The sequence below is a fragment of the Cheilinus undulatus genome, linkage group 20 (genome assembly GCF_018320785.1).
Source record: "Cheilinus undulatus linkage group 20, ASM1832078v1, whole genome shotgun sequence".
NCBI lineage: Eukaryota > Metazoa > Chordata > Actinopteri > Labriformes > Labridae > Cheilinus > Cheilinus undulatus.
Window position 1 is genome coordinate 6,513,254 of NC_054884.1, and position 18,295 is coordinate 6,531,548.

Genomic DNA, 18,295 nt, shown 5'->3' on the forward strand with positions numbered 1-18,295 from the left:
TTGGCTGAAGAAGGGAGGCTGGCGAAGTGGTCGAGAAACGGGAAGTCTGGACGGAGGCGCTGGAAGAAAAAGGAGAACAAAGAAAATTCATGGAAAACTTCGGGAAATTACAAAATCTTTTCACAAAAACAGCTAGAGCAAGATCCAGTTACCATACTGGTTAAGGCATACTCTGGCATCTTCCAACCATCAGCCGGGTGAATTTGAGCTGGAGCTGATGGCTTCACATTGCTTGCAGCTGGAGAGCTTCAGGGCCTCTTACCACTCCCACCAGCCTGCAACAAAGGGATACAAGAACAGGAAAACTACGCAGCCTAAACTACAAAATACAAAATGTAAACTATCTTGAGAGGAGAAAAATAAATACATGTCCAACCATTACAGCAAGTTCTTTTTTCCATTGTTAAGCCATTGTTTTTTTTTTCTTAATTTTTACCAGGAGTTTCTTATTTCCTTTCAAAATAAAAGCATGGTTTTATCCAAACAGGTGGTGAAGACCCCAAAAATTGCAATATAAAAGTATTATTTAAAGTACAAGTAAGTTAAAATTATTGACTTAAAACATTACTGAATAACAATAAACATTTTCATCATAATCAGAGTCAAGATATTTGCAATGCTTCTGTCAGTTCCCCCTGTTAAATAGTTCTTCATGGGTCACATTTAACTGGGCTTTTTTGACATCAGTTAGTCATTTTGTACATGCACTCCTGAAACTTCTTAATGAATTATTTACTATTAAACAGACCTTGACCTTTGTAGTTGTTTCCCAAGTGTAACTCATGGTTTCAGATTGTAGAGAAGCTCTCATTTAGATAATTAACCTAAAAGTTAACATGATAAAGTAAATCCACAGAAACAAATTAGAGCCACTAAGCAAGCCACTAAAAAGAAAAGCATCAAAATGTCAATTTGGGTTTTAAATATGTGTTTTCAAATGCAAACACAAACACTGAGGTCAACAAAGCAAGCTGCTCAAGGTAATCTTGATAGTTTTTAGTGTGTGTTTTTTTTTTACATTTATATATCCATCCACTACAAACAATATGAACAACAGAGAAAAAATAAGACATTAACGTATTTCTCATTGTAACCCATTTAAAAATAAGGCTCTATTTAACCCTCACAATAACCTTGCGAAGCAGATGGATACGCCCGTTTCCTTGTTTCTCACTGGCGAATCCATGTTGCAAAGCTCCCGTCTGAACTGTTTGGGCCCGGTTAGAAAGTGACAGGACCAATCAGCAACGAGGGCAGTACCTTCAGGCACGGCGGAGTCGTGACATAAGCAAGCAGCAACAAGAGGCCGGTACAATTATGGCAGATGACATTAGCATGGATGCTCTTGAAACGCCAGTTTTATCAGAACTTGATGAAATTTCTTTGTTAGAAGAAGAAAAAAGAAAAGCAGTGAGTTGTTTTCTTTCAAAAATGACAAAAGTCGTGTACTGACATGTCTACAGTCACCATGGTTCGCGTTATTCCTCGGTAGCTGCACGCTCCAACACAGCTTAACCCTTTAGTTATTTCCCACATGAAAACCAGTCCAAAATAATTTATAAAGAGAAAAGAAAAGAACAGAAGAGGAACTCTATCCTGCTTATTCCTAACACTACTGAGAATGTAAATGCTTAAAGTTAGCACACAGTTAATAGCTAACTTGCCATGCTTATTGCTAATAGTTGATATCAATACATAGACTGTAGAAAGAATTGGACAAACCCTGTGTGACATCAGTGGTCTGCTATAATAGGCCGATTCAAACTGCTTTTGAAGTCAAACCATGGAGGCCTCCATATTGAAATCGTGGTCTCAACCAAACTTTGGATCAACCTAACAGCCCAACCCACTAAGCTTGACTTCCTGTCAGCTAGCTAGCTAGCATTCTGGTTGACAGAAATGTAGCTTCTACCTGTCAAGCTATCTGTCAATCAAATGAGATGCGCCAATCAGTATGCAGTGAGGTTTTTCCTACATATAATCTAAACCATTGTGGTACAAAAAAATTCACCCCCCTGCAGTGGGAGGACATGAAGACATTAGCTAATGAGACACGTTTGGTATTTTGAACCAGGCTGTAAACCAGTTTATTTCTAGTGTAAAAAACGGCTTTTTAACACGTGTTAAGATGGGACTTCTGGTGTTCCTGCAGCAATTTTTTGCACTTCTGCATTGGCTTCATTTTTCACCAGAGGTCTCAAGGTTTATTTTTTAACATGGTCTTTCTGTTCTTTCCTATGTCTAAAATATTGCTTGCGAGCATCATCAACTACACTGTTTAACTAAATCATTTCCATATTGTTTTTACCACAAGTCCCGTCTGTGTTTGCAGTTTTGTTCTTTATCCATCTGTATTGACCCTCACCTGCTCATAAAGTCATAAACCTACAGTCCATGACAGATGGGTTATGTAAGGTTCAGATTTCTTTATGAGCTGATAAGATAAGATGGAGCACCTTCTCTTGGTGTAAGTGCAGATACAGCTGAGCGTTATCGGCCTCTATCTCTGTCAGGTTTGCTTCAGATCAGGTGATATGGGTAAAACAACCGCAATAATTTCAATTCCATCATTAAGAAAAGAGTCAAGAGATATGAACGGATCATATGAGAGAAGGACAAAGGAGTAGATAAAGCCTGTACCACCTCAGAGGATCAGACTTTCACCCTGCTCACTCAGACGTTCAGGTCTAGGTCCGAGATGCTGCTGCCATTCTGCCTCGCTGTTCTCTGCCTCTGTGGCGTCTCTCCCTCTGCTGCTGCCCCGACACGGGACGCTTCCAGATCTGCCTCAACTAGGAACAAGGTACTGCTGGTCTCCTTCGATGGTTTTCGCTGGGACTACGACCAAGATGTGGACACCCCTAACCTGGATCAGATGGTCCTGGATGGGGTGAAAGCAGAATACGTGACACCGCCGTTCCTCACCATCACCAGCCCGGCACACTTCACCCTGCTCACAGGTACTCTGAAAGATATCTGTATTCATTTTGGCACACAGACAAAATGTGATAGAGCGGATCAGTCAGAAACATGACAAGGAAACTGGTCAGTTTCTCCAAACATTAAAGCCTGTAACGGTTACCAAAACACTCAGAGAGGGCCTGCATGCAGAAAGCTAAACTGATTAGAAGTGAAAGAGAAAAGAAGAAGAATTTACAGATTAGATTTTAATGTCAGAAAACTAAAAGAAAAGTTTATACAGAGGATGTTTGAAAGAAACATTTCAATGTCTAGAACATTCAAGATGAAATCTATCCTTTCATGTCAACTTTCAACACAAGTTTTGAACATAAGACATTTTGGAACAAAGACGGTCAGAAGTAGGGATGTTTTTATGCGCCTATTTCCCCATTCAGCTAAACGCCAAGTTAAACTGGGTTTAACCGACTAGCCTTTAGAGAAGAACATTTAAAAAAAAACAGTCAAATTCATCACAGAGCCATTGTGTTAGTGGGTGTGATGTGACCTGATATACTCTCCCCAGTGTGGCTAACATTAGCAGCTAGCTCCGACAGCCTTCGCTCCTCTTCGCAGATTGATATCGTGCTTTGATGTTTGGCCTCTTTTACTTTAGTTGAGCAGTTACAGGTGAAACCCTCAACAGCATACATACACCTTAATTTCCATTTACTACTTAAAAACACTGCAATACTGAGCTGTTCCTACTACACGCTAACCGCTAAGCTTCTCATATTTATATTTGGATATTTGGAGAAATCTCAGGCAGGAAGGCAGCGGCCATTAACTGAAGCTACAGCGACCTCTAGTGGTGGGAGGTCCACTACAGTTTAAAAGAGGTTTATAGACCGACATTTCAAGCCTGTGTTTATATAAAATTATATGCCTTTAGTTTAACTGACTCGTAAATCTCACATTAGCTAATTTGATTTTTATCAATTTGACAGTTTTGAAAAACACATTTATGGAAGCCCATTTCTGCCATTTAAAAAAGAAAAATGTGAAAGTTAGACAACTCTATTTAAAAAAGAATTCTGAGATAAAAAGATTAAAATATGTGATTAAAAAGTTTGAATTATGAGATGACTTTTTAATCTAATAATTATGACTTTTGTCTCATAATTTTTCCTTTTCATCTCAATATTTTGAATTTTTATCTCATGTATAACTTTTAACTCAGAGTTCTGACTTTAATCTTCTCATTATGACCTTGGTCTCATAATTTTGACTTTTTTTAATCTCATTAAATTTACTTTTTATCTAAATATTCTGACTTTCTATCTCATACTTTTGACTTTTTATCTCATCATTATAACTTTTATTTGATAATTTAATTTTTTATCTCATTATATTTACTTTTTATCTCAATATTTTGACTTTTTATCTCATAATTTAGACTTTTTATCTCACAAGTTCGAATTTTTATCAGAATCTTTATTAATGACCACACAAACAATGTGGTGGAATTTGCTTTCGGCACAGCACTTGAAAAGGACGCTCGCATCAACTGTGTCAACACAGAACAGATAAAAACATTAGACATTAGACAACAGTACAACAAAAAGGCATATTTAGTCCATGGCTTGATTGAGTGTTCTTATGGCAGAGGGGATGAAACTGTTTTTGAGTCTTACTGACTTGGTTGGCAGAGATCTGTCTCGCCTCCCTGAGGGCATGAGAGTGGGGTGATGAAGAGAGTGGGAATTATCTTATAATTATAACTTTTTTTCTCATAATTTCAACTTTTCATCTCATATGTATGATTTTATCTCAGAGTTTTGACTTTTTTATCTCATTATATTTACTTTTATCTCATAAGTTCAAATTTTTATCTTATAATTATGACTTTTTTCTCAAAATTTTGAATTTTTTTAAAATCTCATTGACTTTTATCCCCATTATTTGATGTTCTATCTCATAATTATGACTTAAGATTTTTTTCTTTATTATTTTTTTGAAGATTGCCTAACTTTCACATTTTTCTTTTTCAAGTGGCAGAAATGGTCTTCCATACATATTACAGAGCCCCATGTTGGCAAAAAATAAAATATTATCTTGTATTCACAAGTTATCAGCCTGCCTCTGTATGTGAGATAAACGTTCCAATCTCGTACACAAAAGATAACTAGTAAAAATTAACTAATTTACAAACAGCAGTCTGCTTAGGAAGCTAAATTGCCTCTAACAAAGCAGAAACTTTATCATGGTGCTAAAGCATATCTCCAGTCAGTTTAGATCAGTGGTGTCAAACTCATATTGAGTCCAGGGCCAGATTTGCTGAAATGAGATGTCCTGAGGGCCAAACTATTTGGTCCAGAGGTGTCAAAATCAATCACAGCAGGGGCCGGATACTGAATTTAGCTCTAACCTGAGAGCCCAAGATGGTCAACATTTAACCAGACTGTCAACCTCATTTTAACCAGTAATAAAATATGAAAAAAAAAAAAAACTTAACACTGATGATAATCAATTTGATATTAAAAAAGTCAAAATGATAAGTTTGTAGGATCGAAATCTAAGAAAAAAAAACTTATGAGATCAAAAGGACAAAACACAAATTTAAAGGCAAAATCATTTTGAAAAGGCAAATATATAAGAAAGTCAAAATCATGAATATGGGAAAATATGGGATTTAAAAATCATAATTATGAATTTAAAGGTCAAAATATGGGATTAAAAAGTCAAAATCATGAATTAATAGGTCAAAATATGGGATTAAAAAATCTAAATATGGGTTTAAAGGTCAAAATGTGGGATTTAAAAAATATAAATAATGAGTTTAAAGGTCAAAGTATGGGATTAAAAAGTCAAAATCATTAGTTTAATGGTCAAAATATGGGATTAAATAGTAAAATCGTGTCAAATCCAGCTACTGCGTCGGGTTAATAGCTGTATGGATTTCTGAAAATGCAAATGCACTGTAAATGCCATAATACATTTTCCTCCCATTTTTGGAACATGATAGTCTTCTGGGGGCCGGATGAGAAGCTATGAGGGGCCTGATGTGGCCCCCAGGCCTCCAGTTGATGATCAGTGGTATATGATAAACTATGCAGTAATATGGCCAAAAAGAAGAATGCAGAGTGGTACTGTGTATTCAATTTGGTGGGTCCTGCAGATTGGATTCTTCAGTAACCCAATGGCTGACCTCAGTCAGGCATTTTCCAATACTTTCTGCTGCTTATGACCTCACCTTACAGACAGTGGGAATGCCAAGACACGTAGTATCTCCTCACTTAAAGAGTGGTCTATTTTGCTACCATTATTAGTATTTCTAAGTGATTGTTTTGATCTATCTGACCTGACATTTTTAGATAAATAAACCATCAAACCACAAATGTCAGCCCTCAGGGTGCTGGAGTAAAGTCCAACTAGGGTCAGTCTCTTCTCACCACCAGCCTCTGTGCAAAAAGTTTCCTCCCTGCTCTCTTAATCTCCTTATCTATCTGAACTTTTGTCTCCAGGTCGTTACATTGAGAATCACGGCGTCATCCATAACTTGTGGTTCAACACGACCACTCAGGAGAAGAAGCAGTACTACCAGACCCAGTTTGTTGATTCCTACTGGGACAATGGAAGCCTACCCATCTGGATAACAGCACAGAGACAGGTTAGTGAGGTTTATATCTGTCTAAATATGTACTGCATTTACACATTTATCCTCATGTATCGTTTTATTCCTCAAGGGTCTGAAAGCAGGCTCTCTGCATTTTCCTGGCACAGCAGCCACCTACAGAAACGAGACTGTGAAGTTTCGGCAGGTAGAGCCCTTTCTCTACGATCACTCCAATGAGACAGACTGGAGGAAGAACATCGACAAGGTGGTTGGAGAGTGGTTCCACCAACAAGACCTGGACTTTGTCTCCTTGTACTTTGGACAACCAGACTTGGTAGGCCACAGATATGGACCTGATTCTCCAGAGCGCAGAGAGATGGTCAAACAAGTGGACCGTACCGTGGGCTACTTACGAGAAAAGATCCAACAACACGGCCTCACAGACAAGCTCAACATCATCATCACCGCCGACCACGGGATGACCACAGTCCTACGAGGTGGAACGGTCAATGAGATCATGCTCTCTAAGATCCCCGGCTTCAGCTTCAGAGACATCGAGTTTCATCTGGTGGATTACGGCCCCGCTGGGATGCTGCTTCCTAAAGAGGGGAAGCTGGAGAAGGTGTACCAGGCTCTGAAGGGGGGACACCCTCACCTTCATGTGTACAAGAAGGAGGAGATGCCAGCCAGACTACACTACAGTAACCATCCTCGACTCCTGCCCATCATCCTCTATGCTGATCCTGGATATGTTATCAATGGGGTGAGTGAAAGCACAGCACGTTTTTACTTAAAACTCAAATTCCTGTCAGAGGAAAAGTCTAAGAACTTCCCCTTTTCTGATACTTAAAATACTTAGAATTTTGGTCTAGATGTTTAAAGGGCACTTCCCATTTTCAAGGGTGCTAAACCAGAGTCAGTATGGTAACTTCACCACACTAAAACCCAGTGGCTGGACTTGGATTCTACGGCAGTCACACTGGTGTTTAAGTGAAGGCACTGTTCTGGACATAAATGGACACAGCAAAGTAAATCAACAGCCATGAGCAGAGACAACAAGACAACAAATGCAGCTTTAAAGGAATAAACACGAAACACTTCCTTCAGCTATTTCTGCCCAAAATAAGCCTCTCACTTGTGATTAGAGTCTGATGTCTGACTAGGTCCAGGACTAAGCAGAGATCAGTTCATTAGTGTTTCCTCCACAGTTGAGTGTGTCTTGTAACGTCAGTGAACAACTGTAGGACGTAAGCGGGACTCGTATTATCCTAGAGCTGGGAGAAGAGTTGCAAGTTGTCCTACAGACACTGATGGGCTGTACTACTGCCCCGATGGCGTCAGAGAACCAACCAATTACAGACTGTGCCAGACTTTCAGGTGAAGCTGGGAGCATGAAGCACTTGGGGGTGGAGGGCAGCTGCTGTTATCTTTGTCCATCCATCAATTTTCTATACCACTTATCCCATTCAGGGTCGCGGGGGGGCTGGAGCCTTTCCCAGCTGTCATTGGGCAAGGGGCAGGGTACACCTTGGACTGGTTGCCAGTTAATCACAGGGCTGACATAGAGACAAACAACCAGGCACGCTCACATTCACACCTACGGCCAATTTAGAGGCACCAGTTTACCTAATGAGCATGTTTTTGGTGGTGGGAGGAAGCCGGAGTACCCGGAGAGAACCCACGCATGCATGGGGAGAACATGCAAACTCCACACAGAAAGGACCTGATCGGACAGCGAACCAGGGACCTTCTTGCTGTGAGGCAACAGCGTTAACCCCTGCGCCGCCTTGCAGCCCTGTCATCTTTGTCAAATACTAAAATGAGTTTGATGATCTGAAGCAATTAAGTGTGCCAAAAATGTCAAAAATATAAATTTCGAAAGGGCAAATACTTTATTGCATTGTTTCCAGCTGTTCTGGGGTGTTTAGCTCAAGACCCTCTGCAGTAAAAACTGAAAAAGTTTGAGACCTTGTCTAATTCAGGATAATCATGTTATCTGAAATACCTACCATCATGGCTCACACTTTGTTTTTTTCCCTGTACAGTTCTTTTCTTTCCAAACCAACAAAGGAGAGCACGGCTTCGACAACTTGGAGATGGATATGAAGCCGTTCTTCAGGGCTGTGGGTCCTGATTTCAAGAAAAACCTGCGGTTTGGGAACTTTGAGACAGTTAATGTGTACCCACTGATGTGCCATCTATTAGGAATAAAACCTGAGATCAATGACGGACATTTGGACAACACCAAAGGCATGCTGGTCTCCAGAATAAACCCAGAGGGAGACGGCAATGGTAAGAAGTACTAGTCTGTACTGTCCGTGTGTCTTTCTCTGCATTAAGTTCATACCACAGCATGCACTGCAAGTTCCCAAAGCCCTGTTCTGGGGTTGATTGATTATCAACCAGGCCGATTATTGTTGTCGATATTTGACATTTAGCCAATTTAAAAAATAATTGAGTCAATTAATTCAAATGTATGCAACTTTGGCTCCACTGCAAGGAGTGTCTTCCCCCACACCCCTCATAATTTTATCCTTTCAGTGATTTCATAAATCAGTCATGGTCAATATAATTTGGGCTTTCTTGACAAAAAAAAATCACAAAAAACTTCTTTAGAATCAAAGTGAAACAAATTTCTACAAAATAATGTCAATTTAACAAAAATATGGAATGTAAAATAAGTTATTCACCCTCTTTAAAAGATGGGGATCACCTGAGTGCAGTAAATGTATCTTGTGTGATTGTAGTATCAAGGTCCAGTCAGGTCCAGGGACTGGTTAATCAGCAATCCGCGCTACCATTACACCATAATGACAAAAGAACACTCCAAGCAACTCAGAGAAAAGGCTATTGAAAAGTCAGAAAACCAAAATGTTGCTTTTGGCCAACAGTCAACAGACCAAACGCTGCACATCACCACAAACACACCATCCCCTCTGAGAAGCACAGTGGTGGCAGCATCATGCTGTGGGGATGCTTCTCAGCAGCCGGCCCTGGAAGGCTTGTACAAGTATAGGGTAAAATGAATGCAGCTAAACAAAGGAAATCCTGCAGGACAATCTTATTCAGTCTGCAGGATAAGATTTATATTCCAGCGAGATAATGACCTGAGGTATACAGAGAAAGCCACACAGAAATGGTTTAAGGACAACAAGGTGAATGTTCTGGAGTGGCCGAGTCAAATCCCAGACCTCACTCCAATAGAGAATTTGTAGCTGGACTTGTAGGAGAATATTCACACAGTTCCATGAGCAGTCTGACAGGAAAGCAAACAGGAATGGAGTAAAATTGCAGAGTCCAGATCTGCAACCCTGATTGAGACCTATCCACACAGACTCAGTGCTGTGATTGAAGACAAAGGTGGCTCTATGAAAAAATACTGACTTGAAGGGGGCAAATTTTTATGCAGTCACTTATTTTACATTACATTTTTTTATTCAGTTGATATTTCTTTGTAGAAATCTGCTTTCACTTTGACACTGAAGAAGTTTGTTGTGAAAAAACATTGGAAGAGCCCAATTACATTGACCATGGTTGATTTATAGAATAAACAAAAGGGAAAAACATCTTAGGGGGTGAACACTGTTGATAGGCACTGTGCCTGCTGAGATTTCTCACTTTCACTGTGAATTATAACCTGACACACCAGATCACAGGTGTCAAACTCAAGGCCCTGGGGCCAAATCCGGCCCGCAAGATGATCTTATATTTCTGTTATAACTGACCCATCAGTATGAGGTCTGCAGATTTCCTGAAGTATAAAAATGTGAACTTATCCTTGATGATTTAAGATTTCTGTGTTAAGTCATAAAATCTGAAAAAGGAGTAAAAATATTTAGGTAAGTAGTCAGGAATGTGGGAAAAGAAATTAATTTGTGTTTTAATTTCACATTTTCATTTAGCATCTCACAATCAGGACTCAAACTTAGGATTCTGACTTTTAATTTCATATTTTGAGCATTTCAACTCGTAATTTTGACTTCTCATACAATATTTTGAGCTTTAAGATTCAAAATTCTAATTTTTAGATGATATTTTAACCTTTTTAAACAATTATTTTGTATATTACCTTATATTTTCAACTCCAAACTTAGACTTAATAATCCCATAGTTTGACCTTTAAGACTCACAATTTAAAAATTTGAATCATATTTTGACTTTTAATTTCATGATTACAAATTTTATTTTATATTTTGACCTTTTAAATTCGTGATTTTTGACTTTTTCTAATGTATTAGCCATTGAAAAAAACATTATTTTTCAATGTCATGTTTTGACCTTTTTGAACTAATAAATTTACTTTTCTCAGATTGTGTGAAGCAAGGTTGACGGTTTATGGTTTAAAAGGTGACCCTGTTAGGCCCTCAGGTTAGTTCTGAATCCAGAATCCGGCCCCTGCTGTGATAGTTTGACACCCCTGCACCAGACAGGCTGCTTCATATATCCTTTGCATGGGATATATTTCACATTCATCAGGGAAACTCTCCATTCAAAGTGACTTGGGTAAAACCCAGTCACTTTTCTCTCTCTCTTTCTCTCTCTCTCTCTCTCTCTCTCTCTATATATATATATATATGCATTAACAGCTCCATCAGCAGAAGTCCTTCCTTCAGGCAACTAAACCCCACCCGTATCTACTGCAAACTTCGCATTCAGTGTGTTTGTTCTTCCTGGTGACAGACATGGAATCTGGCCAATCCATGTGCTTTACAAGGTCATAAAATCCCATACATATTGACTCATGTAAAGATAAGGAGCAGATGATGACCATATGATGGACTTTTGACGTGATCCTGAGTCATCACTTCTTCTAGTGCAGGGGTGTCAAACTCAATCACAGCAGGGGCCGAAATCTGAATTTAGGTTTAACCTGAGGGCCTAACAGGGTCGAGATTTAACTAAAAACTGTCAGCCGTGTTTTTACAGGTAATGAATTAAAGGGAAAATTAAGCAGTGATGATTAAATATTCTAAGATTTCAAAAAAAAAAAAAAAAAAAAAAAAAGTCAAAACGATTAAATATCACAGCATCAATGTTACTGTGTGTCCATGTCAAATACATGCTAAATAAATAAATAAATGAGTTAAAGGCTCAAAATCTGAGTTAAAAAGTCAGCCTTATAAGTCCTAAAGGTCAAAATACAAAATTAAAAGTCAAAATAAGTTTTTAAAAGGCAAATATATGATAGAGACAGAAAATGCAAAACCAAGACTTTAAAGGGTCAAAATAGAAGATAAAATTCTAAATTGTGACTCTAAATGTCAAAATATGAGATAAATTTCTCGGTCAAGAGTTTAAAAAGTTAAAATATGGGATTAGAAGTCAAAGTTAGGAGTTTAAAAGGTCACAATATGATTTAAGATGAAAAATTGTGAACCTAAAAGGTCATAATATGAGAGAAAAGGTCAAAATTATGAATTGAAAATGTCAAAATATGAAAAAAAATTTCAAAATCCTAAATTTAGGTCATAATCTTGGGATGCAAAATGAAAACATGAAATGAAAAACACAAATTAATTCCCTTCCCTCATCCGTGACTATTTCCACTCTCTACTTTTTCAGATTTTTATGACTCAACAAGGGTTTTTTTTTTTATTTGTTTTTTGTTTTGTTTTGTTTTGTTTTTTTAAATCTTCAAGGTTAAATTTACATTTTTATACTGGAGGAAATCTGCAGACCTCATTCGGGGGAGCCGATAATCATAATTAAAATATGAAATGATCTTGCAGGTAAAACTGCACCATGTCCTCCAGCGAGATATCATCATATACGTTGTTGCTATTTTATTCTTAAATGACACAAAGTAAGAGTGCGTGCAGGAACAATAACCAAAACTTCATTACGACAACCACTACTGATCTGCATGACTTTGTTTTGTAGATTTACTGACATTTAAAAACAGAAAAAAACAGCTTTGTTAGTGTCATTTCTTTTACGAGCATCAACCTTGGTCCTCCTGACCTGTGAGTCTCTCCACTTTGCTATTTGCAGCTTTCTTTGCTGAGATTTTCTTGTTTTTCTGCACTCAGTTGTAGATACCCGGCACCAGGTGTTTATCGGCCTCTCAGCAGTGACCGGCTTTCTGGTGTTGGTGTTCATAGTGACTGTTCTGCAAGCCTGGTGTAAAAGGAGCAGAAAAGAAAACGGGTAAGAAACTTTACGTCAAAATATATTTGTTCCTTGTCATCCTCCCCCCAGGACGCCATATTGTTTGAACTTTCACAGTACTAGAGTTTCTATTTTCTAACTAATTCTACTTCTCTGTCGACTTTTCCCTCAGCTACGAAACCAAACAAATGGATGATGAAAAGGAAAAGGACACTAAGCAGACCAGCTTTTAAGAACTGAGATTGATGTTTTAAACTCTTTCTTTATTATATAACAAATGTCAATTTATTTGAATTTAATAATTTATACACTTGTTTGAATATTTTTCAATGTTTCATGTCTTAAAATAGCTGTATCTCAAGAGTTATTATTTATATTCTCATTAAGATTACATTCTGAATGTAAATTAAACTATTGTTTTGTAAAGTCAGAAACATGTCCATTCATTCAGTGTGATTTTATTTTTGTTTTTGCTTAACTGCAGAATTAAGAGCCAAGTACGAGGGTTTTCTTTTCTGGTTTTATAGCTGTGAACCCATTATATTTTTGCATTCTGCATGCACAGCATTAGCTCTCCAAGGTAACCTTTAACAGCACATTTGAGAATATTTAGTAGATGCCCTGTGCTTGTTCTTGGGAGCAGAGGTGGCGGTGACGTTTGAGACTTTATGGCAGCAACTTACAGTGCCGTGAAAAAGTATTTGCCGCCTTTCTGATTCCTGATTTTTTTTTTTTTTTTTGCATATTTATCACACTTAAATGTTTCAGATCATCAAACCAGTTTTAAAATCTCACAAATACAACCCAAGTAAATACAAAATGCAGTTTCTTAGTGATGGTTTTATCTATTAAGGAAAAAAAAAAATCCTAAGGGGGTGAAGACTTTATCACAGCACTCTATCAGTAATGCAGTTTTTTGCTAAGGTACTGTATATAACCAGCAGTGTTGGGAATTCTGGCTCTTTTTAGTTATCCAGGTATTTTGGTCTTTAGCAAGAAGAGCTGTTTAGCACCTAAACTGCTCCTCATTCGGTATCACTTGGCTTCATTTGAACTGCCAAATTTAGTGATGTCATGACATATGACTGATATTTGAGCTGGTATTTTGCTCCATTTATGCTATATTTGTTTGAATAAATTAAAATATTTTAATTATTTTTCAAAATATACAGTGCTTAACAAATTCATTGGACCACCACCCAAAGTAAGGTTTATGCCACAGCTGCCCTAAATTAACAGCATTGGTAATTACCAAAATAATTTTCTATGTTTCTGCAATGGTTAATACACCAATATGTAGAAGCTCTTTAACCCAAATGATAGTTTTCATGCTAAAATATAATTATTATTGTTATCCATGAATTTTCAAATGTAATGATTTACAAAAAAAAACTGAAAAAATAGTAAAGCACATTAATATTTCTTGATTAATGTCAAATTATAGTTATTTACTTGCATTCCTGAACAGAAAAATGAGTTTTAGTGCTTGAATGTTATGCTTGATTCATTTCTGACTTCTCAGAGAAGCCCAGTGAGCCGGCTCAAATGTGGGTATAAAAAGGTGAATTCCGTTTGAAATTCCTCATTCCTGTTCAAAATGGTAAAACGTGGAGAGTTGAGGGGATACTGCAGCTCAAAATGAATGGAAGTCTATGACACTGTGAGGTCTATGCACAATTAAAATATTCATAACTCAATGAAATGTTATAAACTAATAGTAATCTTCAAATGATAACTTTCCATTCACTCTAAACATTTCAAACATATTATCTTGTGGTGATATTTGTGTTTTACTGAGCATTGGCACTGGTATCTAATTTTTATGTCAACAATGGATTAAACAATGCTGTTTTACCCTTTATGTCTTTAAAAAAAAATTAATATATTTAATAACTCTATATATTGCCAAGCCCTAATGCCACTATGTCCTGGTTTCTATTCAGCACTCGAGGACAGGTTTTTCAGACCAGTATGCTGATCTCAGGACCAGCTGTGGGTATCAAGTTATATTTTAGAAAAAACTAAAATATTTACCTTTATTCAGAATTTTTATCCTGACATTTTTAAAGTTTAAATATGAATGTAACTGTAAATGTAGAATTATTTCTAGCTACTACTTTAACGCATTTATCAGTGTTTAGGTTATTTTAGCATGTTTACTGAAAGTTCTATCCTTTTTAGAGCCCTTCTTCTATTATTTTGTATTAACTTCTTGATAAAGCAACACAAATGTTACACACAACAGGTGCGTTGCCTGGTGGCGTTCGCCACTTCAGGGGTGGACTTTCTTGGTTTTCGTGGGTTGGCTTTTAAAACTTTCCTGATTGGGCTTTGATTTGTGGGGAGTTGGTAACAGTGCAGTTCAGCCAGATAGCTGGGGACAATCCACTCCCATCCACTAGAAGCACAGGACAGGCAATGCTGGGTGTATTTTGTATTGAAGTAGAGATGTTGGACATTATATTTCATAGGACATTATTGAAGGATGTTTGTATAATTTGCAGTTTTATTTCATATGCATGTGAGATGCAGTTCTTTTGTACCATAGTAGAGAATGAATGTTTTTGCATCTTTTTTTTTTTTTGTTTGTTTGTTTTGTAGTATTTACCACATGTTAATGTGGACAAATTTCAGAAATGACAGAAACCTTACTACAACTCCATCTTCATTGCAGCGGTTAAGCTTGGTGTTACGTCAAGAGTTGTTACACACTGAACAAGAACACTGCAACAGGTGGACTGGAAAAAGTCTGACTAGTACTCAATAAAATTAAGGCGACAAAGTGACAATATCATTGAGTAGACCATAAGTTGTACAAATTTGATTAAAATGTATTAATAAATTTAATTACATATAAGCAAAAAGATGAGCACATTTCAATAGCAAACAGGTTTAAGGTTTGTTTTTATGTTTAAGTTGCCAAACGAGTTATTCTTACTAAAAAATATTAAGTGAATTGAGCTTAAGTTTTAGAAAATATTAACATTAACACAGTATTTGTGATGCCACCACAAGGCCAGAGGCCACCGGGTCGTCGTCAGGGAACGCCACCGTCTCCTCCAGTTCATCAGCGTCCTAGCATCCTCCTGTATGTTTTTGTTGTGTTGTTTCCATTGTGTTTCATTGTGTGTATGTTTATTTTCACTGTTTTTAATTATTTCTAACTACAACACTAACTATACCAAAAACACCAAATGTTTGCCCTTACGTTACCCAATATACATAATTTACCACAAGAGCTCTAACAAACAAAGTGGCGTGGCTGGTTGTAATCTGAATGTGGCGAGATTCCCCCTGCCGCTGTGGTGATGTCACTTCAGTCCTTAAATCGAGGCCCAGCTCCTTGCACACACATATATACTTCTCTCATACAGATATATATGCTTCTCTCACATACATATATTCTTCTCTCAAATGTATGTATATGAGAGAAGAATGTATGTATGTGCAAGGAGAATATATGTGTGTGAGAGGAGTATCTCTCTCTCTCTATATATATATATGTATGTATATGTGTGTGTGTGTATATATGAGAAGTATATATGTTTGTATGTGAGGGAAGAATATGTGTATGACAGAAGCAGGTATGTACAGTTGAAACCAGAAGTTTACATACACTATATAAAAAGGCACATAAACTTTTTTTTCTCACTGTCTAACATTAAATCAGATTAAACTTTTCCTGTTTTTGGTCAATTAGGATTACCAAAATTATTTCTATTTGCTAAATGCCAGAATAATGAGAGAGATAATTTTTTAGACAATTTTTTATTATTTTCTTGAGAGTCAGAAGTTTACATACACTAAGATTACTATGCCTTTCAACAATCTGGGAAAGCCCAGACGATGATGTCATGTCTTTGGAAGCCTCTGATAGGTTTATTGACAACATTTGAGTTAATCAGAGGCACACCTGTGGATGTATTTTAAGGCACACCTGAAACACACTGCTTCTTTGTATAATATCATGGGAAAATCAAAAGAAATCAGCCAAGATATCAGGAAGAGAATTGTGGACTTGCACAAGTCTGGTTCATCCTTGGGTGCAATTTCCAGATGCCTGAAGGTGCCACGTTCATCTGTTCAAACAATTATATGCAAGTATAAACACCATGGGAATGTCCAGCCATCATACCGCTCAGGAAGGAGACGGGTTCTGTGTCCCAGAGATGAACGTGCTTTGGTCTGAAAGTTGCATCTCAACCCAAGAACAAAAGCAAAAGACCTTGTGAAGATGCTGGCTGAAGCTGGTGAGAGTGTGTCATTATCAACAGTCAAACGAGTCCTGTACCCACATGGGCTGAAAGGCCACTCTCCCAGGAAGAAGCCATTACTCCAAAAGAAACATAAAAAAGCCAGATTACAGTTTGCAAATGCACACAGGGACAAAGACCTTAATTTTTGGAGACATGTTCTGTGGTCTGACGAAACTAAAATTGAACTTTTTGGCCATAATGGCCATTGTTACATTTGGAGAAAAAAGGGGGAAGCTTGTAAGCCTGAGAACACCATCCCAACTGTGAAACATGGGGGTGGCAGCATCATGTTGTGGGGTTGTTTTGCTGCAGGAGGGACTGGTGAACTTCATAAAATAAATGGCATCATGACAAAATAACATTATGTGAAAATACTGAAGCAACATCTCAAGACATCTGCCAGGAAGTTAAAGCTTAGGCACAAATAAAATTTCCAAATGGACAATGACCCTAAGCATACCTCCAAACTGGTTACAAAGTGGCCTAAGGATAACAAAGTCAATGTTTTGAAGTGGCCATCACAAAGCCCTGATTTCAATCCCATTGAAAATTTATGGGCAGAGCTGAAAAGGCATGTGCGAGCAAGGCGGCCGACAAACTTGGCTCAGTTACACCAGTTCTGCCAGGAGGAATGGGCCAAAATTCCTGCAAACTATTGTGAGAAGTTTGTGGAAGCATATCCAAAACATTTGACCCAAGTCATACAGTTTAAAGGCAATCCTACCAAATACTAATGAAATGTATGTAAACTTCTGGTTTCAACTGTATGTGAAAGGTCCAGTATGAACTAGAAAAGCACTCGGAGAGCACAGACCTCCGCCATGAGCCCCATCTCCTAATAGTAAAGAATCCTTTAAAAAGTTCCTGGATCCAGATGATGATCCGGATTAGAGCTGGGCAACTAATCGTAAATTAGATTAAATCGTAATATGGTGTGCTGCAATTTTCATATCGCAGATGGTGCAATATTTCATAAACCTGAAATTGGTGCCAAAATACCTGTTTACAACTTTTTTGCAGTAGAGGCATTATGCATTACATATCATGCAATCATTCAAGTTACATTTTTTAGAATAGTTTAAAAAAATACTATTTTCTTCCTTTTATTTTTCTTTACATTATTCTTATTGAATATGAAAATGATATAGAAATTACCACTTCCTTCAATACAAGAATTCATATCTGATTTGCAATACGAGTCATATTCAGTACAATAACTATTTCTTAAAAAGTTGTTTACCTCTTGTTTAATCTAGAAATAATCACATATCAAATAGGAATCGCAATACTGGAGAAAAAAAAAGCAATTCGATTTTTTTTCACACATCGTTCAGCCCTAATCCACATCACTCCTAAAATCTAATCAGTTCTTCCTTATGCCATTTCCTGAAAATTTCATCAAAATCCGTTCATAACT

General features: G+C 37.4%; 1 protein-coding gene across 1 annotated transcript; it reads left to right on the top strand.

Moving 5' to 3' along the window:
- The first annotated feature begins 2,543 nt into the window (after positions 1 to 2,543).
- On the top strand, positions 2,544 to 12,855 carry LOC121528546 (ectonucleotide pyrophosphatase/phosphodiesterase family member 7-like). Its single transcript, XM_041816053.1, has 6 exons — positions 2,544 to 2,960; positions 6,423 to 6,568; positions 6,645 to 7,277; positions 8,560 to 8,806; positions 12,544 to 12,661; positions 12,795 to 12,855. Exons 1-6 carry the CDS (start codon positions 2,699 to 2,701, stop codon positions 12,853 to 12,855), a joined length of 1,467 nt encoding a protein of 488 aa, XP_041671987.1. The 5' UTR covers positions 2,544 to 2,698.
- Positions 12,856 to 18,295: the final 5,440 nt, after the last annotated feature.

Coding starts and splice junctions, on each gene's coding strand:
- LOC121528546 (XM_041816053.1), top strand. CDS start 2,699: ATGCTGCTGCCATTCTGCCTCGCTGTTCTCTGCCTCTGTGGCGTCTCT. Junction 2,961..6,422: donor ACACTTCACCCTGCTCACAG/GTACTCTGAAAG, acceptor TTTTGTCTCCAG/GTCGTTACATTGAGAATCAC. Junction 12,662..12,794: donor AGGAGCAGAAAAGAAAACGG/GTAAGAAACTTT, acceptor CTTTTCCCTCAG/CTACGAAACCAAACAAATGG.